This window comes from Nomascus leucogenys, chromosome 6 (assembly GCF_006542625.1).
Source record: "Nomascus leucogenys isolate Asia chromosome 6, Asia_NLE_v1, whole genome shotgun sequence".
Taxonomy (NCBI): Eukaryota; Metazoa; Chordata; class Mammalia; order Primates; family Hylobatidae; genus Nomascus; species Nomascus leucogenys.
The window spans coordinates 68,514,820-68,542,359 of NC_044386.1; the positions used below are offsets into that span (position 1 = coordinate 68,514,820).

At 40.5% G+C, this 27,540-nt stretch overlaps 1 protein-coding gene across 2 annotated transcripts in view; it reads left to right on the top strand.

The window, feature by feature from the left end:
• FMN1 (formin 1) overlaps nt 1–27,540 on the top strand; it is a 429,632-nt gene that overhangs the window by 323,690 nt on the left and 78,402 nt on the right. For both annotated transcript variants that reach the window (XM_030814363.1, XM_030814364.1), the window contains one exon: nt 11,813–11,905. In XM_030814363.1, the coding sequence (XP_030670223.1) occupies nt 11,813–11,905 (93 nt within the window). The remainder of the gene's footprint in view (nt 1–11,812; nt 11,906–27,540) is intronic.

Consider the following 27,540-nt stretch of genomic DNA (forward strand, 5'->3'; position numbering starts at 1 on the left):
GGGATATGTTCTGAGAAATGTGTCATTAGGCGATATTGTGCAAACATCATAGAGCGTACTTACACGAACATAGATGGTGTAGCCTACTTCACACCTAAGCTAGATGGTATAGCCTATGGCTCCTATGCTACAAATCTGTACAGCAGGTTTCTATACTGTTACAGTCCCCAACAGTATTCAGTAGAATACTGAATATAGTTACGGTATATATTACAGTACTACTGGCTGTACTATACTGTAACTGTATTCAGTATTCTACTGAATACTGTAGGCAATTATAACACAATGGTAAGTATTTGTGTGTCTAAACATTTCTAAACAAAGGAAAGGTAATGCCTTGCTCTACAGTGTTACAAAGGCTTCAACATCACTAGGCTATCAGAATTTTTCAGCTTCATTATAATTTTATGGCACCATTGTTTTATATGTGGTCCATTACTGACAGAAGCATCATTATGAGGTACATGAGTGTACATATACTACAGCCAAATTCTGTCAAGACACTAATATCCATACTGCACATGTTTAAGTTTCTCCCCTTTAATTGGTAGTTTATTCATTTATTTAGCAAATACCCGTGGAACATCTTTCACTAGATAGACATTATAGTAGATGCTGGAAATTTAACCGTAAGAAAAATACAGTTTCTGCCTAATGGGGGAGACAATCAAATAATCATGAAAAGGGGAAAGGTATACAGTGCTGTGACTTTGTAACAGAGGGTCTCTCACCACAGATGGAAGGTGGAAAAGAAATCCTGATGGCCGGGCGCGGTGGCTCACGCCTGTAATCCCAGCACTTTGGGAGGCCGAGGCGGGCGGATCAGGAGGTCAGGAGATCGAGACCATCCTGGCTAACACGGTGAAACCCCGTGTCTACTAAAAATACAAAAAATTAGCCGGGCGCGGTGACGGGCGCCTGTAATCCCAGCTATTGGGGGCGGGGGAGGGAGGCGGCTGAGGCAGGAGAATGGCGTGAACCCGGGAGGCGGAGCTTGCAGTGAGCCGAGATCTCACCACTGCACTCCGGCCTGGGTGAAAGAGCGAGACTCCGTCTCAAAAAAAAAAAAACAAAAAGAAATCCTGATGAGTCTTTTGAGCTGAGGTCGTAGTGACGATTAAGCGCTGACTAGGTCCTGGTTACTAGGAAGTGGAGGAGAATGGCACAGCAGGAGAACCCCATAATGGTGGGAAGAAGTGAGCATGTTTGAGGAGCGGAAAGAAGGGCCACTGTGGCAGGGAGAGCAGGATGCGGCTGGGAAGGCAGGCAAGACCTAGCGCGTGTAGGGCCTTGCAGGCCAGCTTGAGGGATTGAAGACAACCTCTCAGAGTAATAGAGGTGCCTGCAGGTTTAAGCAGGGGACTGACATAATGAGATTTTAGGAAGGTCACTTTGACTCAGGTATGGAGAACAAATCAGAAAGAGGCAGGGTGGATGTGGGAAGAACAGTTAGGCTGAGACTATAGCAGCCTGGTACTCCTAGAGTTTCCGTAGGAGGTGAAACTGTGGGCTAGCCGTGTAAACTTGGGAGACACATCCCAGATATGGTTACTGAAATGTTGACCTGGATGACATTGTCTAGACAGAGAGCATAGCATGGGAGGAGGAGAAGCTTTGTGCCAAACCCTAGAGAACTTTAACATTTAATGACTCTGTATAGGAAGATGAGGCTGCACAGGAAACAGGGCAGGCAGAAGTAGGAGGAAAGCCTACAATGGGGAACACAGAAGCTAAGGGACAAAGTGTTTTACAAAAGGAGAAGTGGTCAAGACGCAGAATCCTGCTGGGTTGTCAGCGAAGGAGATACAAAATGAGGACACTGCCCACAGGATGGGTTAATTAGTGACTTCAGAGTGCTTTCTCAGTGTCACAGTGGGGAGGAAGTAAATTTCAATGGGTCATGAAACAAGAAATAGGAAAAAGTGAGTATCGCAAATTTTAAAAGACAGTTGGACTGTGAAAATGATTAGACTATAACATGATTTGTTTATTAAACATAAATATTAGGAATGTCAGTTATTCAAAAAGGTTGTGAGGTTGCTGTTATTGTTTAGCTCTTCTTGGAAACTAAAAGAATAAAGCTATGTACAGTATGTTATCTAGCCAGCCTTTCTACTGTTTGATTATTTTAAATAGCTAAAGAATATTTTGGCTAGCATTTTACTATTCAGTATACAAAATGCTTTTTTCTTGCATGTTTATTTAGTCCTCACAAGATTTTATGTATCAAGAAACTAAGAGTCAGATATTAAATAGTTTTTCCAGCCAAACAGAGTGTATGAAAAACTAAGATAGAATAAATGCATCTTTAAATCAAGAGTAGTTCAAAGGGGAAATTTTTCTTTTTTCTTTTTTTTTTTACTATACTTTAAGTTCTAGGGTACATGTGCACAACGTGCAGGTTTGTTACATATGTATACATGTGTCATGTTGGTGTGCTGCACCCATTAACTCGTCATTTACATTAGATATATCTCCTAATGCTATCCCTCCCCCCTCCCCCCACCCCACAACAGGCCCCGTTGTGTGATGTTCCTCAAAGGGGAAATTTTTCTAATATACCAATTGTTGGTGTATATGTGTAAATATATATACATAGCTGTATACCACAATTAAGAATGTACCAAAGCTATTGTTTTAATTTTCCAAAAGTTAGCACTTTTGATTTAAATGCTTTACTTGTATTTCTCTTATTGAGTTGTTATTTTTAGTAGGTATTTTATTTTATTTTTATTTATTTACTTTTTTTGAGGTGGAGTTTCGCTCCTGTTGCCCGGGCTGGAGTGCAATGGTGCAATCTCAGCTCACTGCAACCTCCGCCTCCCAGGTTCAAGCGATTCTCCTGCCTCAGCCTCCTGAGTAGCTGGGATTACAGGCGTGCACCACCACGCCTGGCTAATTTTGTATTTTTAGTAGAGACGGGGTTTCTCCATGTTGGTCAGGCTGGTCTCGAACTCCCAACCTCAAGTGATCTGCCCACCTTGGCCTCCCAAAGTGCTGGGATCACAGGCGTGAGCCACCTTGCCTGGCCAGGTCTCTTATTTTAATAACATTTATTGCTACTTTTTGAAGATTGACTAATATGTTTAATTTCTCAATTACATATTCATCTCAAACTCACTTCCCACTTTTGACTCCTAGTTTAGTAATATTGTAAGTATTATAATGAAGACATAGTAGCACCTAAGATTTTAAAAATGATTTACCTTATATAAAAGAAGTACAGATGAGGCATTCTTCATTTATCTGTTCATTATAGTTCCAGTTTAAGGCTGACTTTCTAATTAGCTTAGCTTTAGGCAGCTTTATTAAGATGAAATCACATTTCACATAATTCACCCATTTAAAGTGTACAATCTGATGACTTTTGGTGTATTCACAAAGTTGTACAACCATTGACACAATCAATTTTTTAAAATTTCATTACTCCAAAAAGAAAACTTTCTCCCTTACCCCCTTAGCTGTCACCTCTCTCTCTCTCTTTCTCTCCTAGTCCTCAGCCACTACTAATCCACTTTGTCTCTATAGATTTGCCTGCTGGGACATTTCATGGAAGTAGAATCATAGGATGTGTGGTCCCTTGTGATTGGCTTTTCTTAGCATAATGTTTTCAACGTTCATCTATGTAGTAGTATGTACTTGTATTTCATTTGTTTTAATGGCCAAATATTTCATTCTGTGTATAAAGTATATTTTATTTATCCATTTATCAGATGATGGATGGGCATTTGGATTGTTTCTATTTCTTGGAATATACCAGAGCTCTATTCACTAAGTATAATGTTCTAATTAGCTTTTGAGGCACAGACACTGTGTATGTGTAGATATAAAAAGGCACTTGTTTGTCTAAGTCCATGTATGTAGCTACATTATTCTGAGATAATATTTTGACCTGGGTTCCATGTGTCTAAAGCTTGTGTTTTAACTTGCATGGACAACTGGGAATTCGGAGTTTTTTGACCACTTTAAATATAGTGTCTTGCCTTTGGATGAATAGGGTCATTAAGAGGAAAAATTTGGATATGACGTCAGGTGAATCCCCAAACCAAGGTTAAAGAAGGAAAACACCTTTGGTTACATATAGATTTTCCACACATGGGTCATTAATGCACAGTTGTCTGATTTGAGCTGAGAAATGTGGGCTTTGAAGGGCTATTTAGTAGAAAATGGGTCTAGCAGTCCCCTTCAAAATCTAACCTATGTCGGTGTCTCCTTGAATAGATTTTCCCTTTGCCCTCTCCCAGCTATCCTCACCCTGTGATTTCCAGTAATACCACTGGTTGCTCTTAAACCTGCCAAGATTTAAAATACTCCTGCTATGTAGCATCAGACCTCAAGAACATGAAATAGGTACTTTTTATTGCAGACTTCTATCATTTGTTTTTGGCTTAAATCAACTTGAAATCTCCCTTTGTGTGGCCTTTTGTATATGGCCTTATAAAAAAGTGTGTACAGTAGATAGCCACAAAGTAGTACCTTCTCATTTGTGCCATGCTTTAATAAGCAAATGAAAAAATATCTAATATTTTATTAATTTTAAGTATGATTTTCCCCTTTCATAGAAGTCCCTGCATTGCCACTAGCTGAAATAAAATATTGCTGTTCTAATTTTAGTATTTTATTACATTGCATTTCATGTAATTCCTTAGTTTAAGGCCAATGCCATGAGAAGAAAATTGTGCAAGTTACCCTAATATGGAGATTCTGAGTTCTGAATTTGTTTTTACATTTGTTTTGATAAAAGTGTATTTGGGGGCAGGAAGCTAAAAGGACATTCACTCTTTCTAACCACCTCCTCCCACCCCACCACTGCCACTGTTGAACGTGTGAAAAGCACCAGGAAGCGCACTAGACGGTCCTGTTCTTACTAAAGGGATTAAAGTAGAAAAGATGAACATGGAAGGAAATAACTCATAGGTTTGCCTGCAGTTCAAGTTACTAGAAACAATAATTCCTACATGCCATACCCATTAAGAAATCTTAGTTGGTGACCCATTCACTATAATGTCTGAGGGCAGAGAATTTAGTCTGTTTCTTTCACTGATGGAACCCCAATATCTGGTACAATTTATGGCACATAGTAGGTGCTCAATAGATATGTATTGAATTGATGTGTTTATTTTTTTATTTTTTTATTTTTATTTTTATTTTTTTTTGAGATGGAGTCTCGCTCTGTCACCCAGGCTGGAGTGCAATGGCACGATCTCGGCTCACTGCAAGCTCCGCCTCCCAGGTTCACGCCATTCTCCTGCCTCAGCCTCCTGAGTAGCTGGGACTACAGGTGCCTGCCACCACGCCCAGCTAATTTTTTGTATTTTTAGTAGAGATGGGGTTTCACCGTGTTAGCCAGAATGGTCTCAATCTCCTGACCTCATGATCCAGCCACCTCAGCCTCCCAAAGTGCTGAGATTACAGGCATGAGCCACCGTGCCCAGCCGAACTGATGATGTATTTATTGAATGGATTCCTGTATGATAAACTCCTTAACCAAGCATTCTAGGCTTTTGATCTCTGGCTTCAGTTTGTGTCTCTCATCTAAGCCCCATTGATATAATACAAAAATTTGCTTTAGTAAAAAAATTCCATGTGTTGCTGCAACCATTTTCTGTGGTGGTCCTTTGAGCAGGGAGCTTGTGAAAAGGACATGAATCTTGTAAAAATGAGGAAGAGGCAGAACTGGCACAGGACTGTGGAAGGGTGGGGGTAAGACTTAAGTAACCAGACAGGGAAGAAGAGAGAACTCTAGATTAGAAAAGCAGATAGCCTGATAAACCTTTCCTTTCCTCTAAAACTGTATTCTGACTTAACTAAGCCCACAGGTCCTTCAGCTCATACAAAAAGAAACAAGTTTCATATCTTCATACCAATTGCCCACATACATTTGATTTACAAAGCAATTAAACGTATTTGATTTTGATGAATTATATCTGGGTCTTACTGCTACATTTTTCTAACCTACCTAAGCTTTTTAAGTGGCTTAATAAGCTTTATTCCCTTGTTCTTAGGGGTGAAAAACAAAAAACAGATAATTCTGACCTTAACAGCCTAATATCTGAAATATTAAAATAGTCAAGGCCGTATCTTTCCTTTCACTGAAATACTCCACAAGTGTTTAACCTGTAAGTGAAAATATTCTCAATGTAGTCTCAGTTATTTCACTATGATTGGTTTTTAATGTTTCATCTCTGTCTCTCAGTGATCACTTAGTAGTAAGTAACTTTGGGAATTAATATATTTTTAATTGCCAAAAATTGTATAAAGAGAAAAATAACAGAAAGAGAACCTGGGGTGACTTTGGCTTTTAACTGGAGCTCCTGGCACAGCCCATGCCTGAGGCAACCTTGGTGGTCTAGCAATATCATATGCGAGTCTTCTGGCTGGACAGTGAAGGACATTTGTGGATCTGTCCATGACCTCTCTCCTTTATGCACTGCCAGTCTCCGTTGTCATCATTAATTAGCCTTCAGGTCTCCCATTTGTCTGCTAGAAAGCATCTCGGATAAGCCAAGTCAATAAATTGGAGCAGGCAAGCTGCCTGGCCTCCGGGGCGCATGGCTCTGTGGGGACCGTCGGAGGGCAGCCCTCTCCTTTGATCGTGTGGGGAAGTTTAATTCTTACAGGCCACGTGGGAATCCCAGCCCGTGGGGCTGCAGAGAGGGCCTTGGAGCACAGCAGTGGAGCTGCTCTTGTTTGTACTGGTTTCAGTTTCTAATTTCAAAACCGCGAAGCTCAGAGGCCTAGGGGAATTGTTTCCCATTTTGCTTCGTCTTTCCCCAAGACTTTGCCTGCATTCTTCAGTGAATTCTCACAATAGGTGGTGGAACTTCAGCACGGGAATGAAAATCATTATCCCTATGTTCTAAACAGGAGATTTGCACTGTGGCATATTTCCGTAAATACAGTGCCCAGCATCTGTAGCAAATAATCCCCAGCCATGACTCTCTTGCTGTTCTGACTTTGACATGTTTCCCAACCAATTTTAGTAAAACATAAAAATAACAAATAATATTTATGAGCCTGCTTGTCAGTGCCAGGCATTCTGCAAATCACTATGTATGTATTATCTTAAATATCATATCATGCCTGTGTTGCAGGGGGTCCCCATTTTGCAGTTGAGAAAAACAAGCCACAGCCCACCTGAGCCCTAGTGGGTCTCAATCCAAGCACAAGCTCTTTACCACCCCCATGATATGGCCTCATAAAATTGGAGCAATTTGATGGGCACCACATGGGCTCTGTCACCACATCTAGCACAAGGGGAGAGCTGCAGTGATCAACCCTGTGAATTCAGGCAAAAGAGAAAGTATTGCTTTTGTAATTGGGGAAACAAGCTCTGCCTTCAGCTTTGCTTTCACCAGGGAGAAGTAACCTTGAAGGAATTATTGTCAGGCGTTTGATTATATCCTATTAGTAAATTGCAGGCATGTTTTATCCTACGTTCATGAAAAACAATTCTATATAAATGAAATTGTTGGAATTTGAATATCGTAGAGGGTTAACCAAATAATTTAAGGAACTCTTCCCAATTTATATTGTGGGAAATTCTAGCTTTTCTTTAACTGTATTCTCAGAATCATAGCTGGAAATAATCAGGAAAGTTTATGTGGCCACAAATGTTTATTGAGAAATGCTAATTCCTTAAAGCAGATGTCTTTGCCTACCTTCAGAACTACCCAATCAGGATAATCATCTTTGTTACCTTGCTTATGATTCATGGGATGAGGTGGTGGACATTTCTGGGGGTCTTTAAAATACACTCAACCCTTTGAGATCATCTTGGGACACCTCACCGTGTTTGAGGAGTACAGAGACGGTGACCCCTTGGTGCAGGGGAACGAGTAGACAAGCAAGTCACATTGCATCTCTGGAAAGCCCACTTGGAGTCTGGGTCAACATTGCTAATATGTATGTATCTATATTTTTTAGACAGGGTCTCACCCCGTGAGACTAGGCTGGAGTGCAGAGGTGTGGTCATTGACATATTGCAGTGTCGACTTCCCTGGGTTCAGGTGATCCTCTCACCTCTGCCTTCTGAATACGTGGGACCACAGGTGCACACCCCCCTGCCCAGCCAATATTTGTATTTTTTGTAGAAACAGGGTTTCACCACTTTGGCCAAGCTTGTCTCAAATTCCTAGGCTCAAGTGATCCACCTGCCTTGGCCTCCCAAAGTGCTAGTATCAGAGGCATGAGCCACTGTGCCAGGCCAACATTGCTGATTTTATTTAAACTTTCCTACACGTGAGAATCTAGTTAAGATGAAGAAACCTTTTTTCTTCGTCTACTTTTCCCTTTCTTCCTTTCTTTCCTTTCTTTCTTTTCTTCCTTTCCTTTCCCCTTCCTTCCTTCCTCCCTACCTATCTTTCTGTCTTCCTTCTTTCCTTCCGTCCTTCCTGCCTTCCTTTCCTTTTTTCCTTTTCCTTCCTTCCTCCCTCTTTTTCTTTCTCTCTTTCTTTGTCTCTTTCTTTCTTACTCTCTCTCTCCCTTCTTTCCTTCCTTCCTTCCTCCCTCCTGCCTTGCCTTGCCTTTGCCTTTGCCTTTCTTTCCTCCTTTCGTTCTTTCATTCTTTCTTTCCTTTCTTGTCTGTCTGTCTCACTCTATCACCCAGGCCAGAGTACAATGGTATGACACTGCAGCCTCAAACTCCTGGGCAGAAACAACCCTCCCAGATCAGCCTCCCATGTAGCTGGGTCTACAGGCATCCACCATCATGCCTAGCTAACTTAGAAATTTTTTTTGAGAGACAGGGTCTCACTGTGTTGCCAGACTGTTCTTGAACTCCTGGCCTCAAGTGATCCTCCCACCAAGGCCTCCCAAAGCACTGGGATTACAGGTGTGAACCACGACATTCAGCCAAGATAAGGAAATCTGATGCTTTGGCCAGATACATGGAGCTCTCTAGAGAAGTTTGGGGAGAAGTAAATGAATCCGGCATGATGACTTCTCAGAGATTAATTTATGGACTTTTACATAAATACGTATAATTAAAGGTAAAACATAAACAGTATGCAGAAGGTAATAGAGATGTTTGAAAGGTGCAAAAACATTGGATTGAAAAACACTTTACAGCAATGTTGGCATCTCAGATAAGCTTTTTAGGATGAACAGGACTTTGTCAGATATTGTTGAAAGAATGTATGGCATGAGAGCAGAGCAGAGAATCACTTGAATGAAGACATGGAACTGGGAATGCCGAATAATATAATTGGAAAACATTGAACAGCTTTGGTTTGGTTAGTCAAATGCATGTGGGAAATAGAGCTGAAATATGCCATAATGGAAAAGGCCTTAAATCCAAGGCCCCGAAGTTTGAATTTAATTGAATTCCTGATGGGAGCCCATTAATAGTTTTATCTTCTTTTGTACCTTTCTCCCTTTGTTTTCAGGGGACAAGATTGCCTTATAATTCATAGAGACTAGAGAAAACTTAAGCTTCAAATTTAACTCTTGATCTCCTCTGCCTCTTAAAAAAACATAATCCAACAAGATGCTTCCCCACTATTCTCTATCTCAGCAAATGGCACTTCCAGCAACCCATTGCCCACCCCTTTACCCTTCCATCTGCTTCAACCCTACCTTGACTGAATCAGCAAGACCTATTTGTTACACCTGCAGAATATATCCCAGCTCTATCTACTCTCACTCCTTGGATACCACTCTAGCGCAAAGTGTCCTATTTTGAGAAAAGAATGGTAGTGGGAAGGACATACTTACCATTTGGCCACAGATCCATCTATTTCCAAAGAGGTGAAGGGTAATCTCATAATAGCAGAGAAGTTATAAAGTAGTTACTGTAGAGAGGACAAAAAGGCTTACAAAGAAAGGAAAAAAATGTGGAAAAAATGAATGTTTTAAATGATTATTTGCCTGGATTTATAGAATTTGTTCTAGTTGTTTCAAGGTAAGATTTGTATTTTTTCAATAAGGTAAGTCATTTAAAAAATTAGTCTTTGCATCCCAATGGACAGGATTTCCTAGATAGCCTTGGAATGGTTGTCAGAATAGCTAATAGCAGATATTCTAGATAGCTCTATAAAAACTCTTTAAGAAACAATGTCAACAGATAGAGCCTGAATTTAGGTATGCCTGTCCTGTGACCTAGCATCCCTGTATCATGAGAAATCCCTAGATACCTCTGAAAATGTAGGTGATTCTGACCTTGACTCAGAAAATGACAAAGGGTTCACTCAAATTGTACTTTCATTTTCAGCACCTTTTTTTTTTTTTTTTTGAGACGGAGTCTTGCTCTGTTGCCCAGGCTGGAGTGCAGTGGCACGATCTCGGCTCACTGCAAGCTCTGCCTCCTGGGTTCACGCCATTCTCCTGTCTTAGCCTCCTGAGTAGCTGGGACTACAGGCGCCCACCACCACACCCGGCTAATTTTGTTTTGTATTTTTAGTAGAGACGGGGTTTCACCATGTTAGCCAGGATGGTCTCGATCTGCTGACATCGTGATCCATCCGCCTCGGCCTCCCAAAGTGCAGGGATTACAGGCGTGAGCCACCGTGCCCGGCCTTCAGCACCATTTTATAGTCCCCAGGGTTGTCTAGGATTTCTGCAATCTAATTGTCAATATTGCAAATGAAAAGTGTCAGATAACTAATTTCAGAGAACATCTAAGTGGTGTCTTTTGCATTTTCTGTATTTCTGAACTGACATGTTTATTGCTTTGCCTGCAGTATACGTTCTGAGATGCTAGTTTTAAATATGCCAAATTATTGGTTAGGAATTTCCCAATGTAAATAAAGATCTCCTTCCCAACCTCCTTCTTCCAAAATACCTTACCTGTGTGTTTATAAATTCCTCCAAGATCTGTAGTATATGTTTCTCTATTTTGTGAACCAGGTGGCATGATATCTTTATGGTGAAATCCAGTGCTTTAGTAATAGGCTTTCGGACAAGAACATATCTTATTTCCAGCCATGGTCAACAGATAAAAGTGATTATGACTCAGCTCTAGCTTTGTAGAAACGAAGCCTTTCTTTTCCTAGTGCATGCTGTAACTGGCACAAACACATAGGAACCTTGGGGAGATGCCTCTTGCCTGGGTTAATTGCCTTTTGTGATGGTGAACTATGAATTACTGTGGTTTCCATGTAGACAAATCGTAACTATCCAATAAGGTAGGTCATTTTTAAAAAGTCAAGTCATCTCAGACTTGATTATCAAAAAGTACTCTATTACAAATTTTAGATAGTCTATCTGAAGTAAATTATATAAAATTACTTCCCATGTGTTAGTAGAGGATTAAAGGGAAGGATACGTGAACGGGAAGCATGAAGAACTGACAGGGTCCTCCCCAACCTGGTCTTAGTTCTCATGTTGGGATGCGTGTGTCACCCTGGCCAATCACTAGGTTGGTAGTTCTAGACAACTTGGATGCCTGAGAATTTCTGCAATATATTTTTCAAGCTCTACTTTTGGAGTATGAATCTGAGGAGGGCTGAGGCCCTTAATTTCATGAGACTAATCCTCAAGTAGTTTTTGTCTCTCTGTATCTTTGGGAGAACACAAGCAGAATACTTTACCTATCCCAGGTCAGAGACTTTTCTGGATCTCTAGAAGAAAAATGGAAGGATTATACATTGCCTTATTCCTCAAGAGTGGTGTAGAATGAACTAATTATTTTTGTTTGTTTATTATTTCTGGGTTTTGTTCCCCCCGCCCCCCAACCCTGGAATTTGGACCAACGGTAATTGACAAGGAGTGTGCACAATTGATAGCCAAGTGCATAGCACAGTGCCTGGCCCATAGCAGGAGCTCAGCAAATCTGTGTTCCCGAGTAAGTCTAATTCTAAATTTCTCTTCACAGCAAGTGAGAAACAGATGGTGGTGGTGTGCCAGGAGTCCCCAAAGGAGTATCTCCAGCCTTTCAAGGACAAACTAGAGGAGTTCTTCCAAAAAGGTAGGAAGCTTTGTCAGCCGCACATACACGTGGCCCTTAAACATCCTTCATTCCATGAATCTTTCTCTGAGGGCCACGGCCCCTTGCATCCTGGCTGACCACAGGCAGCTCTGGTGATTTCATTAGCCCATCTTTCCATGGTGGTTACATACCTACGGTAGATAAAGTTGTACTGTAGCTTTCATATCACCTTTCAAATCCATTTTAATATTTTAAATTCTTGAATGTTACCCTGGCTTTTGTAAGTTCTCAGAGGACAAACTTTTTTGTCTCTTCATGGAGCTCAAGGAATTCCTCAGCCCATGTTCACTGACAAACGACATACATGTAAGGCAGATGCAGTCATGCATTTCACATTTGTGGTAGGTGGATGGTGATCACCCTCCTGGTTTTATGAGTGTAGCAACTTGGAAACTTGTGTTATATTTTCCATTCCTTTTCAGATAGGAAAATTAGGGCCAAGTGGATGTCACCCATCAATCACTTGCTACCTATCAGCCCTCTGGGGGTTAGTCAGTGGAAGTGATATGCTGATATGCATGAGACTCCACACTTTCTTTGAAATCTGAACATTTCCTTCCTTCACAGTTTTGACATGAGTAGGGAACTTCTGTTGATCAGGGTTAGTGAACAGGGAAGTATCACGTCTTTTAGATAATTCCTATTCTAATTTCTCAAATTTAACTTAAGATGTAAAACAAAAATAAGTGTGGGGTTGTTGAAGGCAGCTTTTTTCCCTGCTGGGAAGCTAGAGGAAACACACACAGGAGCCTTTGGGGATATCTCAACATGCTTTTTCTGTTACTGAGTAAGGCCACTTGTTACCACACCATCAACAAAAGACTGTTAAGCAGGGTGAATGCATAAAGTGTGGCCAAACCAGCTTGAGAATCGGCAGGGAAATTCTCAGTCTATGAGTCAGAGGAACTCCATTCCAGCTGCTGCTCCCTTGGTGCAGAGACCATTGCTCCCTTCTCCATGATGAAAGGTTGTCTGTATTGAAGTAGAAGTCAGATTTCTCTCTCAGCCATTACAGAACCTCATATATGATGGAAGAAATGCCGTCAGACAAAGTACCATCTTGAGAGCAAAGATACCAATACTTGTGTGCTATGCGACTAGTCATAGGAGATGGGTTTTATAAGTGACTTATCAAAAAATGCATTGCTGTATAATTATACTGTGTAAATATAACCTAAGTAGCCTGAAGAAAAGCATGAAATACTTCCCTTTGCTGACCCCAGTTAATAGTGTCTGCTTTTTACATATGTAGAATTAACTTGAAATGAGGCTCATGTGTACTTGGATTCCATCTTTATTTTTAATTGTTATTCTATTTCTAGAAAATTTTGCCATGTGTATGTCAGGGTACTATTTACCTGCATGCTGTAATGCCCTTAGAATCCTGCCTCTGCAAAGCAGCTAGCTTATATTGTGAATTTTATTCTTTTTGTTGAAAAAACATAAATATGAATAGATTTAAAACCTTGAGAATCTTCTTTGGCACCTGGGAAAAGCAATTTGCAAGTCTCCATTTGGGATAATGTGTTAGCCTCTTCTCTACTAGGGCTCCCAAGACAATTCTGGTCTATTCAGAGAAAGGGAATTTATATGAGGGAAACTGGATCTTATGTCAGGGAAGTAAGGGTATGGCCATAGTAAGCTGTTCTAAGAAAGTCCTAGAACAGTGGTTCTCAACTCTCTTGGATACTAGAATCACTTAGGAGATTTTTAAAAATCTTGATACCCAGGCCCAACTCTAGACCCATCAGCAGCATTTCTCAGGGTGGGGCCAGGCATCAGATTTTCTTTCTTTCTTTTTTTTTTTTCACTCTCCAGGTAATTCCAATGTGGAACCCAGATTGATAGCCAATACTCTCTAGCTTAGTTCACCTTTTAATGTGTATTCAAAGATTTATTCTGAGCCTGCTATATGTTAGGCTCTATGATAGAGACCAAGAGTACTAAGATTAATTGTATACTCCTACACCCTGTCCCAAGGAATATCTTAGTATCTTAGTGGGAAAGATCTATAATTGAATACAAAGAGCTCTTTTTTTTTTTTTTTTTTTTTTTTTGAGGTGGTGTTTCACTCTCATTGCCCAGGCTGGAGTGCGGTAGTGTGATCTCGGCTCACTGCAACCTCCACCTCCTGGTGTTCAAGCGATTCTCCTGCCTCAGCTTCCCAAGTAGCTGGGATTACAGGTGCCCAACACCACGCCCGGCCAATTTTTTGTATTTTTAGTAGAGACGGGGTTTCACTATGTTGGCCAGGCTGGTCTCGAACTCCTGACCTCAGGCGATCCACCCGCCTCGGCCTCCCAAAGTGCTGGGATTACAGGCGTGAGCCACCGCGCCCGGCCAATCAGCTCCTTTTTAACCAACAGATGAGGTAAAAGTGACATTAGGAATAACATCAAATCATGCTTAAAACAAAACCAGCCAAAATAAGACACACATTGAATTTGAAGGAAACATTACCATTCTATTTAAAAATTTAAGAATATAAAAATATATATGCTATTGTAGGAATCTTAAACATTCCCAATACCGTATGGTAGAAAAGTCTACTGTTGAAATAGCTTGTTAGGATTATTTCATTACTTAACTTATTTTGTCAGAAAAACAGTCTAGAATTGTGCTGTTCGATGTGGCAAGCACTAGCCACATGTGGCTTTTGAGCAGCTGAAATGTGGCTAATCCAAACTGAGATGTTTTATAAGGGTAAAACACACACGGGGTTTTGAAGACTCAGCAGAAAAAACATGTCAAATATTTTATTGTTGATTTTTTTATACTGATTGCATGGTAAAGTGATAACCTTTTAGATATGTTAAATAAAATGATTAATACTCATTATAGGTAAGTTAATAAATGTTAATAACCTGACAAAATATATCAGCTAAATTATATTTCTTCTACCTTTTGAGTGTGGCTACTAGAAAATCTAAATTATATTAGTGGTTCACATTCTATTTCTATCAGAAAGTGCTAGTCTAGAGGCATGTTCCATAGGCTTTCCTCAGCTCATTCCTACAGTGTCTTCTCATTGTCGCTCTGCCTTCTCAGCTTGAATCCTAAGTTACTGGAATGCAGAGTTTCACAAGCTAGCCCCCTGCCCACTCTGGGCCTGGCCCTTGTTTGGCTCTCAAGTGGGGCTACTTAACCGAAGGAGGTGACAGCATGCTACTTGATCAAGCTATTACCTCTACGGTTCTGAAATGTATGGTTTAGGGTCTGTGGTTAAGAAATACATTATAGTTCACAGCAGTATGCTGTGATGTAGGGGCTGGGTTTTTGCCAAATTGCAGTATATGCAAATGGAGTATCTCCTCGCTACTGTTTGGAGTTCCAAATAGTAGTTCCTTTATTGCGTAGCTATTTCACTGATTGATAGAAAATGTAGGATTTTCCATTTGCCAGAAATAGGCACTATTCACCATAGATAATCAAATTTCTATGACAACCATCATACAGTTTAAGTATAGTATTTCATCTAATATGCTATTTATTGTAAGAAATACCGTTATTACATGTACTACTAAGAAAGAAAAATTGCTGCCATAAGCCACAGCATGTAGACTCTTAAGATGTACCCCAATATCAGAGGCTCTAAAATGTGAAAATTCTATCAATTTTGGAGTTGGTGTAATGTGGTACTATAATTAGGCATATAGAATCAGAGAGGAAGAATGCCCAACACTTTTAGGTAAGACTTTCAGCAAAGAAGATATTTTTGTTCAGACTTGAAAAAGCAAAATAATAATGATGGCAATGATAATGTTAATATTTACTGAGTGCTTCTAGCTGCTAAATACCATGGGGAACAAATCACCTTTTTACTTAGTCACCATGACAGTCCTTTGAAGTGAGTACTGTTACCGCCCTGCTGTACAGGTGAGGAAATTGAGGATTAGAAATCCTCAGCAGACAGGCTACAATGGGCATTCCAGGCAGAGGAAAACACTGCAAGTCTCAGAAGGATGACAGACATGATGTGTTTGGGAAATGGCAAGCAACTTGGTGTGGCTAGATCACAAGGCATATGAGAAGAACACAAGACCAAAAAGGAGATAAGAGTCACCATATGACTTGCTAAAGAATCTGAACTTTGTCTGACAGGCAACAGATAATATTGAAAAATAATGTGTACAGGAGTGACATGATCATGTTGGATTTGTTTGTATTGTTTTGGTTTGTGCAGTTATTTTGCAGGGGGTATATCACTTTGCTTTTTGTTATGGCTGAGAAATATGTTATAACTAACAGTAATATAAAAAAAGGTTGGACAAGTAACAGACTAATGAAGAACTTGAGCAAAAGCAATGGCAAAGCCGAGGTAGGAGGATCACTTGAGGCCAGGAGTTTGAAACCAGCCTGGGCAACAAAGTGAGACCCCATCTCTACAAAAATTAGTTGGAAGTGATGGCACCTGTAGTCTCAGCTACTTGGGAGGCTGAGGTGGGAGGATTGCTTGAGCCCAGGAGTTCAAGGCTACAGTGAACTATGGTTACACTACCGTACTCCAGCCGTAGCAAGAGAGCAAGACGCTGTCTCTAAAACAAACAAAGCAATGGCAGTAAAAATAAGGAAAAGACATAATTGTAAACAGTAAAGGGCTGTTTTAGGCATTACAGGACAGGATAATAAATTGGATGTACAAAATGAAACAGAGGAGAATAGGATAACTCCTTTTCCTTGCTTGAATAACTGGTTGGATACTGATAAGGAAGACTAGATTTGAGATGGAAGACAGTGAGGTCAATTTTAGACATGTTAACTTTGTACATATGAGACACGCAGGTAGAGATGCTGGGCTTATGGGAGAGAGCTAGATGAGACTCTTAAGGTAGCAGTTCAAGTCATAGGAATGAATGAGATAGCCCAAAGAAAAGGGTGTGGAATGAAGCGATACCTGAAGTATCAGAGTATCTGAGCACAGGATATCATATAACAAATGTAACTGAGAAAAGATACTTCTGTACTTCTATAGCACAGCTTATGCAGAGTGTTTTGCAAGAAACCTAATTCTCTATTAGGAGTCTTATCACTTACAAAGTTTTAAGCAATTGTGTTCTGTATGCCTGAGAAGTCACATGCGTTGTGACTCAGGATTATTTTTACATCAGCTGCAATTCAGCTCTAAGAATCATGATGATTTAATTTTTCTTCTGTAAATCATATCCTGTTGCCACACTCAGATGGAGATGATGCATTTATCCTTATGTCTTTTTCATTCCTCCCTTCTCAGAATGTCCTTATATAGTGTTATTTGTCAAAACTGTGGTACTTTTTCTTAATGAATTTCATTTTCTGAGAAGAATTGAATATAATTTTAATGGCACCACTTGGCGGGGTTGCAAACTCCGTAATATCCATGCCTTTTTTCTTACGTGTCTTTTTTTTTTTCCACACTAGGCTCTTATTGAAGCTGGTTTATAGCTCAGTTCAGAATAACCTTGTGCAGGCACTTTGTGAGCTCCTACTTTCCCACCCTCAGATCAAACATGGTCATAATGATATGGCCTTCAAAAATGTGATGCTCACATTAAAAGTTCCCATAAACATGGCAGGGATCCTATAATTAAAAGAAGGCGCAGAGCAACTGATTAGATCCCAGGTATAGATCTTGTAGGTGGTCTTTTCATGCTGTTAAATTGGTCATTTGTATTTATAGCTTTGGCAGGGAGGGCTGGAACCTAAACTAGCTCTAATCCCAGCACTCTCCCACACTTGGCCTTATCTCATTCTCCGTTAATTTCACTTGGCATCCATGAATGGAGCCAAATTCTAAATGATTCTGCATGAACCATTCTAGCCCTAGTCTATGAAACTATTTTCTAAGTTTCTTTGACCAGCCGAGATTAGAGATATTGTTGTTTTTTTGTTTTGTTTTGTTTGAGACGGAGTCTACCTCTGTCACCCAGGCTGGAGTGCAGTGGCGTGATCTTGGCTCAGTGCAAGTTCTGCCTCCCGGGTTCACGCCATTCTCCTGCCTCAGCCTCCCGAGTAGTTGGGACTACAGGCACCTGCCACCACTCCCGGCTAGATTAGAGATACTCTTAATATCAAAAATCGTTTTAGTTTACCTATGTAACAAACCTTCACATGTACCCCCAAACCTAAAATAAAAGTTAAAAAAAAAACTGTTTTCTAGTAAAAAATAGATAAATTTACCAGGTTTAAAATAAACAAAAGCAGTAATTCTGATTTTCTACATTGAGTGCAAAAGGAATTATATAAATAGATGAGTATTCCATGACAGCTGGGACTGTGTCTGTTTTGTCCTGTTCACTTACTTGTCCCAACATCATATAGGCTCAGCCTGTCCCATGATAGGTGTTAATAAGTGTTTGTTGAATTTATGAACAAACAGCTTAAATTGTGTAAAGTACCTACAGGCTATTTTTTTCCCCTCCTTGGGTTTTCTGTTTAAATCCTTTCAGAATTGCTGAATCATCCCAGAATCTGGAGAGGTACATTTTTGGTCGATAATACATTTCTGTGGTCAGACCTCCTGGATATAGAATCATCTTTCTATGTTGGGCATATGCATATAATCTATTCTTAGTAAATACTTGGGTCAGATTAGATTGACAAAGGCCATACTTAAATCTCTTAAGTTGCAAAATAAGAGCAAGCTATTACGTAATCTCTTCACTTCAACCCTCAGAAATGTAGAAACAAAACTATCCGAATCACCATATTCAACCACTAAGGTTACAGAGATCAGGAAAGGTCAGTAATCTGAACAATGTAACCTGTGAGGGAAATAATTCTGACGTTCTTTACGAAGCATGTGGAAAGAAGAAATATGGCTGGAGAACATGCACTCTGCATGAGCCAAAATGGGTTCTTGTATACCCCACTGCTACTCAAGAAAATACCAACAGGCATGGTTCCAAAGATCATCAGATGGCCAAGAATTAAGATAATCTCTTGTGATTTCCGGATCACTTAAATAACAGAGCAGTAATCCTTGGAAGATGAAGAAAGCTGTTTGGCTAGGCACAGTGGCTCAAGCCTGTAATCCCTGCACTTTGGGAGGCCAAGGCAGGCAGATCACCTAAGGTCAGGAGTTCAAGACCAGCTTGGTCAACATGGCGAAACCCCATCTCTACTAAAAATACAAAAATTAGCTGGACATGGTGGTGTGCACCTGTAATCCCAGCTCCTCTGGAGGCTGAGACAGGAGAATCGCTTGAACCCGGGAAACAGAGGTTGCAGTGAGCTGAGATCATACCACTGCACTCCAACCTGGGCCACAGAGTGAGACTCCTCCAAAAAAAAAAAATAAAGAAAGAAAAGAAAGCTATTTTATCAGAGGTCTATTAAGTAGGCTTTTATCTAAAAGGGCTAAAGGGGATTTTTTTTCCAGAAATTCCTGAAAAGAGCTTATTTTTCCCCCTGAAGTCAGTTTCTAAAGACTATCCAGTAATGGAGTTGTGAAATTATGGTATTTCCATACATTGGAATACTACGCATCTGTTTTTAAAAAAAAGTCTATATGTATTGACCTGGAAGGATCCCTAATGTATATGTTTAAGTGGATAAAAGCAAGGGTCAGAAGAGTAGTTATGTTATTATTAGGTATATTATTGTATCATTCAGATAAAGATGAAGCAAAAAATGAATACTACCTAACAGAACAAATAAGAACTAACCTAAGACTGGCCAGGTGCGGTGGCTCACGCCTGTAATCCCAGCACTTTGGGAGGCCGAGGCGGGCAGATCACGAGGTCAGGAGATTGAGACCATCCTGGCTAACACGGTGAAACCCCGTGTCTACTAAGAATACAAAAAAAAAAAAAATTAGCTGAGCGTGGTGGCAGGCGCCTGTAGTCCCAGCTACTCAACAGGCTGAGGCAGGAGAATGGCGTGAACCCAGGAGGCAGAGCTTGCAGTGAGCCGAGATCACGCCACTGCACTCCAGCCTGGGCGACAGAGCGGGACTCTGTCTCTGGAAAAAAAAAAAAGAAGAACTAACCTAAGACTGATATTCAGCTGGTCCTCACCGTAACACCCATACAGGTTGCCTGTTCTGCTGGTTAGTACCTGTGTTATTGTTAAATATTCAGACTGTTACTCCTAAAACTAATCAAACAGGTTCATTGCTGCAGCAGGTAGAAAATAGGCAGATGAGGTTCATAGGTGTATGCAGATTTTTCATAAATTTGGGTGTTTTAACCAATGAATACCTTTTAAAATATTAAACAAATTTTTTTTGAAAAACAACTTTCTATAGTACTTTGCACTTCACATTTTTCCTCTAAGATTCTGCTTCCTATTCACTGCTTCCCCATTATTATACCAACTGGGGTCCCTTAGCCACCTGAACCTAGAATTGGAAACCAAGTGGTCTTACTCACAGCCTCATTACTTTCTTTTTTTTTTTTTGAGACGGAGTCTCGCTCTGTCGCCCAGGCTGGAGTGCAGTAGCGCAATCTCGGCTCACTGCAAGTTCCACCTCCCGGGTTCACGCCATTCTCCTGCCTCAGCCTCCCGAGTAGCTGGGACTACAGGCGCCCGCCACTTCGTCCGGCTAATTTTTTTTGTATTTTTAGTAGAGACGGGGTTTCACCGTGGTCTCGATCTCCTGACCTCGTGATCCGCCTGCCTCGGCCTCCCAAAGTGCTGGTATTACAAGCGTGAGCCACCGCACCCGGCCAGCCTCATTACTTTCGTTGGGTGCTGAACTGGACTACTTAAAAGGAAATCTGAAGGTCCCTTATGGAGCAAGATCTATGAGCTAATGCCTTTGTTTCTTTCCTATGGCTGCCTTCTTCAACATCGCTCTAGATGGCTCTGTCTAATGGAAGCCTCCCAGTCAATGGGAAAATGCAAGGAAATGTTTAAAGGCATTGAGAGCTCAAGACAGTCCAGTACACACACACACACACACATGAATCTGCTGGAGCCCCTCAGTTCTTTCTCCTTGACTTGGACTGACTTCACTTATTTTGCTCATGGTTCCATCATCACTTCAGTTTCAGGCGTCACACTTTTGTGATGTTATTATTAGGTATGTCACATGAACCCTAATTCACATTATGGTCAAGAAGAGGCTTCTAATACGTAGAGTGTTTTACTTATTCCTCATATTTTTTTTCTTATTGCCATAATCCTGTTCTTTATTTCATTTGGGCTCTTCATTACACGGGTGCTTCAATGTACACTTTTATGAATATGCCAAAATGAGAGAGTAAAGATCTTCTCTCAGATTACCCCAACACAGACCATCCTTTAAACCTAATCACAAACATAGAACCAAATCTCAGTCATTTATATCTTGGGATCATTGTCAGGATCTGACCTCTTCCATGCATATTTGCATTTTAGGCCTTAACTCTATTTTTTTTTTTTTTTTGAGACGGAGTCTTTCTTTGTCGCCCAGGCTGGAGTGCAGTGGCACGATCTCAGCTCACTGCAGGCTCTGCCTCCCAGGTTCATGCCATTCTCCTGCCTCAGCCTCCCGAGCAGCTGGGACTGCAGGTGCCCGCCACTACACCTGGCTAATTTTTTGTAATTTTTAGTAGAGACGGGGTTTCACTGTGTTAGCCAGGATGGTCTCGATCTCCTGACCTCGTGATCCGCCCGCCTTGGCCTCCCAGAGTGCTGGGATTACAGGCGTGAGCCACCGCGCCCGGCCTTAACTCTCATGTTTTAAAGAGTTTGTCTCCTGTTTTTCTGGAACTCCTGACCTCAAGTGATCCACCCGCCCCAGCCTCCCAAAGTGCTGGGATTACAGGCATGAGCCACCACGCCCAGCCTTGTCTCCTGTTTTTAAACACTGTCTCAGAACTACATGCCAGTGGAAGAGAGATGGTAGTGGTTGGATTTGGAGATAAGATATTATTTGTCAGATAAGTATCATTAACTCTTACAGGGTCTTTACTAGAACAGCAACAGCAGCAGATATTTACACACACACACACACACCCTACATCTTTCCAACCTTATGGAACCAGATTATTTGCTTGCTTTGGTAGAACAGGGGACCGTACCTTAAACTGATTTTTACAACTTTGAGTAAGGCCCTTAACCATGTAAGAGTTAAAGTATTACTAAGGACAACCTCATGATGGTGCTATTGGGTAATCTCTTCATTTCCCCATCATCATGGCAGAATCCAAGACAGTTTGATGAGTCTCTGGAGCTGCAATTGCATTAACCTCTTTCTGATGATTGGAAATGTCCCCAGATAGAAGTAGAGGATGGAGCCAAGTCAGTCAGGCTCTTTCTTTCTATATATAGACCTTGTTGTCCCCTTGTGAATTCACCCTTTTCACATTTCATTAGTTTGTTTTGGAAAAACTAGGAGGACATGAACTCATCCTTTTTTATGGCTGCATAGTATTCCATGGTGTATATATACCACATTTTCTTTATCCAGTCTGTCATCAATGGGCATTTGGGTTGGTTCCAAGTCTTTGCTATTGTAAATAGTGCTGCAGTAAACATACATGTGCATGTGTCTCTATAGCAGAATGATTTATAATCCTTTGGGTATATACCCAGTAATGGGATTGCTGAGTCAAATGGTATTTCTGGTTCTAGATCCTTGAGGAATCTCCACACTGTCTTCCACAATGGTTGAACTAATTTACATTCCCACCAACAGTGTAAAAGCATTCCTATTTCTCTGCAGCCTCACCAGCATCTATTGTTTCTTGACTTTTTAATCGCCATTCTGACTGGTGGGAGATGGTATCTCATTGTGGTTTTGATTTGCATTTTTCTAATGATCAGTGATATTGAACTTTTTTTAATGTTTGTTGTCCGCATAAATGTCTTCTTTTGAGAAGTGTTTGTTCATCTCCTTTGCCCACTTTTTGATGGGGTTGTTTGTTTCTTGTAAATTTAAGTTCCTTGTAGATTCTGGATACTAGGCCTTTGTCATATGGGTAGATTGCAAAAATTTTCTCCCATTCTGTAGGTTGCCTATTCACTCTGATGCTACTTTATTTTGTTGTGCAGAAGCTGTTTAGTTTAATTAGATTAAGCGATACTTTTTTTCTATATACATACAACTTTTGTTATTTTAGTAAGAATACTTAGCATGAATTCTACCCTCTTAACAAATTCTTAAGTGTGCAATACAGTCTTATTAACGATAGGCACAATAAAATGTTGTGGTTTTAAGTGTTCTGAATGTAGTGAGAGAGCTTTGTGCTTGAAGTCAGAAGACCTAGGTTTGAACACTGGGTTCACCACTTAACCTTTCTGTGTGATTTTGCAAAGGATTTTGAGTTCTTGGGGCCTTTTTTTTTCTTGTCTGTAAAATGGGAATAGTAATATCTAGTACACAGTGTCATTATGAAGATGAAATTAGATAACGTACATAGGAAACCACCATATAAACTATAAAGCTTTAATAAATACAATGTGTTACATTTAAGGCATTCTTTTTTTTTTTTTTTTTTTTTTTTGAGTCGGGGTCTCGCTCTGTCGCCCAGGCTGGAGTGCAGTGGCGCGAGCTCCGCTCACTGAAAGCTCCGCCTCCCGGGTTCACGCCATTCTCCTGCCTCAGCCTCTCCAAGCAGCTGGGACTACAGGCGCCCGCCACCACGCCTGGCTAATTTTTTGTATTTTTAGTAAAGACGGGGTTTCACTGTGGTCTTGATCTCCTGACCTCGTGATCCGCCCGCCTCGGCCTCCCAAAGTGCTGGGATTAGAAGCGTGAGCCACCGTGCCCGGCCTAAGACATTCTTATTATCCCACTTCGACCTTCTGTGAGAAACACCAATATACTGAAAATTTCCCTCCTGAATTTTTAGTTCTGGTGTGTGTGTGGGTGCGGGGGGTGGGGGGATTGGGGAGCATGCTACTTGACTTCAACAGGTGCATAGCACTTCATTTAATTTTGCAGCAATCCTTTGAAACTGATTTTTTTCATTCCTAACTTACTGGATAAGAAAACGGAGTCTGAGGGTCTTGGTAACTTACTTAAGGTCAGGGTGAGCTCAATCCCAGCGTTGTTACTGTGCCATCCTACTAACTTAGAGAACCACTTAGTTTCTCTTGAGTCCCAGGACCCTAGGGGTAAATAGAAGTAAGCATTTTTGTTTCACCATCTAAAGGAGAAAAGTATCACAATAGTAGATTTGCATTAACCTTTGGTAATAGCTTAACCTCAAAGATTCCTTTTCTGAGGTCTTAATAGAGATCCTCTTTTACCTTTCCCAACAATAACAACAGCGTTTCCGTTGTAATTAGTAAAGAATTGCAGTGACAAGTATTTAAGTGTTTTATGGAATCAGTATTGAGCTCTGCATCTTGCATAATGGTTGTTCTCATGATAAATTGCTTCACGTAATTATTGGCCTAGCCACCACTTTCTCTTTGGATTCTTGACAACTATGGCAAGGTTTTCATCAGTGATTGATCAAAGATGCTATCACAAGACTTCTCTTTGATTTATACAGTTGTTGTCTTCTTCATAATGGAAGAGCTTAACACCTGTATTGCCTTCTGCGAGTTATTGTGCATAATACATGTTGTATAATACATAGTTTTGTAGACAATGTCCAGTTCTGGAAAGATCTTTTCATTCTTTCAAATAATACGGGTATGTTTCTTCTGCTGAGTTCATTTGGCGTTAAATGAATTGGGGCAGCTCTAGTAGGAACGCAGGATAATGTATGTGGAGCAGTTAGCTCAGAACGTGGCACTATGTATATCAGCCACTGCTGCTGTTATGTCATTTTGTCAAATCTTATCAGATGCTTCAGACAGTGGGTCTCAGAAAGTTAATCACAGAAATTTTACTTACCCAATGGTGCGAACAGCAGTGGTTCCAAGTTCAAGTGGCAAATAATTATTTACTACAGAGGACGGCCATAATCTTAGAAGGAAAGTTATGTGCATCTTTTTCATCTCCTCTAAAAATAAGCCAAAAGCAATGAATATAAGCTGGATTTCTCTAAGACCTGACACTTTCTTTTTGTTATGTGTATAATTTGAAGATAGTCATGTGTATAATTAGAATAAAAGGTAAGTAGAATTAGCATAAATTTAAAAGGTACCAGATATGCATGGAACTTTTATAAGGGATTATATTTTTCACAATTAAAATATTTTACATATTTTAAAGTATAATTATTTCTGTAGTTACATCTTGATGATATAAGGGATGTACATAATTCCATTTAAGACGGCAGGTCTGATAGATCACACTTCATGGCTACCAAAATCAACAATATTACCACCTAGTGGCTGCTGAATTGAACTGCAAACACATGATCCCTGGGATCCACAAAGACCCTGTCTCAATAGCTAAAAATGAGGGAAAAAGATAGTAAGCGCCACTATAATTACAACTTTAATGGGCCTTGATAACTGTTAATCACTGTAACACCCCAGCTCTGCTTTCGAACAGATTGGGAGAATAATGAGAATTTGCTTTTCCATTTATTGAGAAACTGAGCCTTTAAAAAGTTGTAAGCCGAGGCTAGAGAATATGATTATTAAATTCCTTAATCCTTTTATTAATCTTCTGAATTGAGAAATAGATCTACCTTCCCCTCCCAGTTTTTTTATTTAAATTCTGATTTATTTATAACATTTTTAGTGAAAATTAAAAATGTGTATTTGAGTAGATCAGAACTGTTTTAAACGGAGATAAACTGGTTTTCTCGTTATAGGAAGTATGCGACATTAAATCATGTGCTTTTATAAATTTAGCAAAACCTGAGTGCTCAACTTCTAGAAGTGAAGTGCCAGTCCTGATAGCTCATCCTTACTCCATCTCAGAGGCAGGCATTGAGACCTTTGCCATTTACTACTTCCCCTTTCGTCTTAGCATCCACCAACTTGTTGACATTCAAATTATTCATTGAAATAACCAAACAATCTGCCCACTGAGCTCATTGCACCATCCCATTTCCTTGCTGAAATAAATAAAATGTGGTGTGAGTAACTGTAATATAGTAATTCTAGGGGAGCATAATATATTCAAGTAGGTAATGTAGAAAGCCACTAAAAAGTCTATTTGAAATTGCTGTTCTTCCCAGGAGGGCACTATTCTCTGTTTAATATATTCCCTTTGGCTTCATGATTCTAGGATTAAGCCTAATTGCTAACATAATATATGTGCATGATCGTTGCTTTCTTTAACTTAAGCTTCCTCTGGCATTGGTTTCTAGCTTGTAGTCATGACTGTGGCATTAATTGTAATTGGTCTGAGCTTCATGTGAAATAGGTTCCAGCATGTTGACAGCAATTAATGGAGCTCGATAGTCCTGGGTAAGATTCAAGGGGTGGGTTTTGCATCTCTTTCAAATTGTTTTCTCATTGTTTCTGTTGTAGTCTCCTGGGAGACTATAATAAACAGAGGCTGGCTTTAGAATTGCACAAACCTGAGTTCAAATCTCTCCCCTACCTTTCTTTCTTTTTTTTTTTTCCTTTTGAGACAGAGTTTCGCTCTTTTTGCCCAGGCTAGAGTGCAATGTGTGATCTCAGCTCACCACAACCTCTGCTTCCTGAGTTGAAGCGATTCTCCTGGCTCAGCCTCCCAAGTAGCTGGGATTACAGGCATGTGCCACCATGCCAGGCTAATTTCTTGTATTTTTAGTAGAGACAGGGTTTCTCCATGTTGGCCAGGATGGTCCCGATCTCCCGACCTCAGGTGATCTGCCCACCTTGGCCTCCCAAAGTGCTAGGATTACAGGCGTGAGCCACCACGCCTGGCCCTCTCCTCTACCTTTCTGAGCTTGGGAAGCTTACTTCCTCAAAAAAAAAAAAAAAAAAAAAAGAAAGCTGAGGTTCCCTCATCTCAAAGACAGAGGTAGTAATACCACCACCATAAGGTTATTATGGCCATCAAACTTGCTAAAAAATGTCAGCCATTTGACTATGGGTCTTTCTTTCATACTAGTACAGATAAACTTTTTCAAACTGTTATGTATTATTAGTTTAGGGCTTTCTATGTTCTAGGCACTGTGCTCCATGTTATGAATACAATGAGGAGCAAAAGGAACACAGTCTTTGCCTCTGGAACTTATATTTGCCAGTGGATATTTTATAATTATAGCCGATTGGCAATAGGAATCCACAGTGCATAACCAACCACCTCAAAACTTAGTAGGCTAAAACAATGTATGCCTATCTCTCACAGTTTAATGAGTTGACTAGACTTAACTGGCTAGTTCTTGCTTCAGGTCTCCTGTGAAGTTGGAGTTAGATTATGGCTGGAATTGAAATCATCTGTAGGCTGCAGCGCCTCGGCTCATGTGGATGGAGGGTGGGGTTGGGCTGGGCATCTCTGAGAGCCTGTGCAGTCACTCCACATGGCTTGCGCTTTCTCATAGCATGGTGGTCTCGCAGTAGTTAGCCTTCTTACGTAGTTACTGGCTTTTTCCTGAGCAAATGTTCCAAGGAAAAGAAATTAGAAGTTGCCTATCCTCTCAAACACTGGGAATGAAATATCACGTCACTGTTGTTCAGAGAAGTCGCAGTCCAGCCCAGTTGTAAGGGAGTAAATAGACGCCACCTTTCAACTAGAGAACAGCACAAACATGCAGGGAAGGAAAGAGCTGACTGTGGACATCTTGGAGACAAGCTACCACGGTGTCTAATTGATTGTTCCTCGGATTTGTGTCTCTTGATATCTGGACTCGTAACTAGTAGGCTCTGTC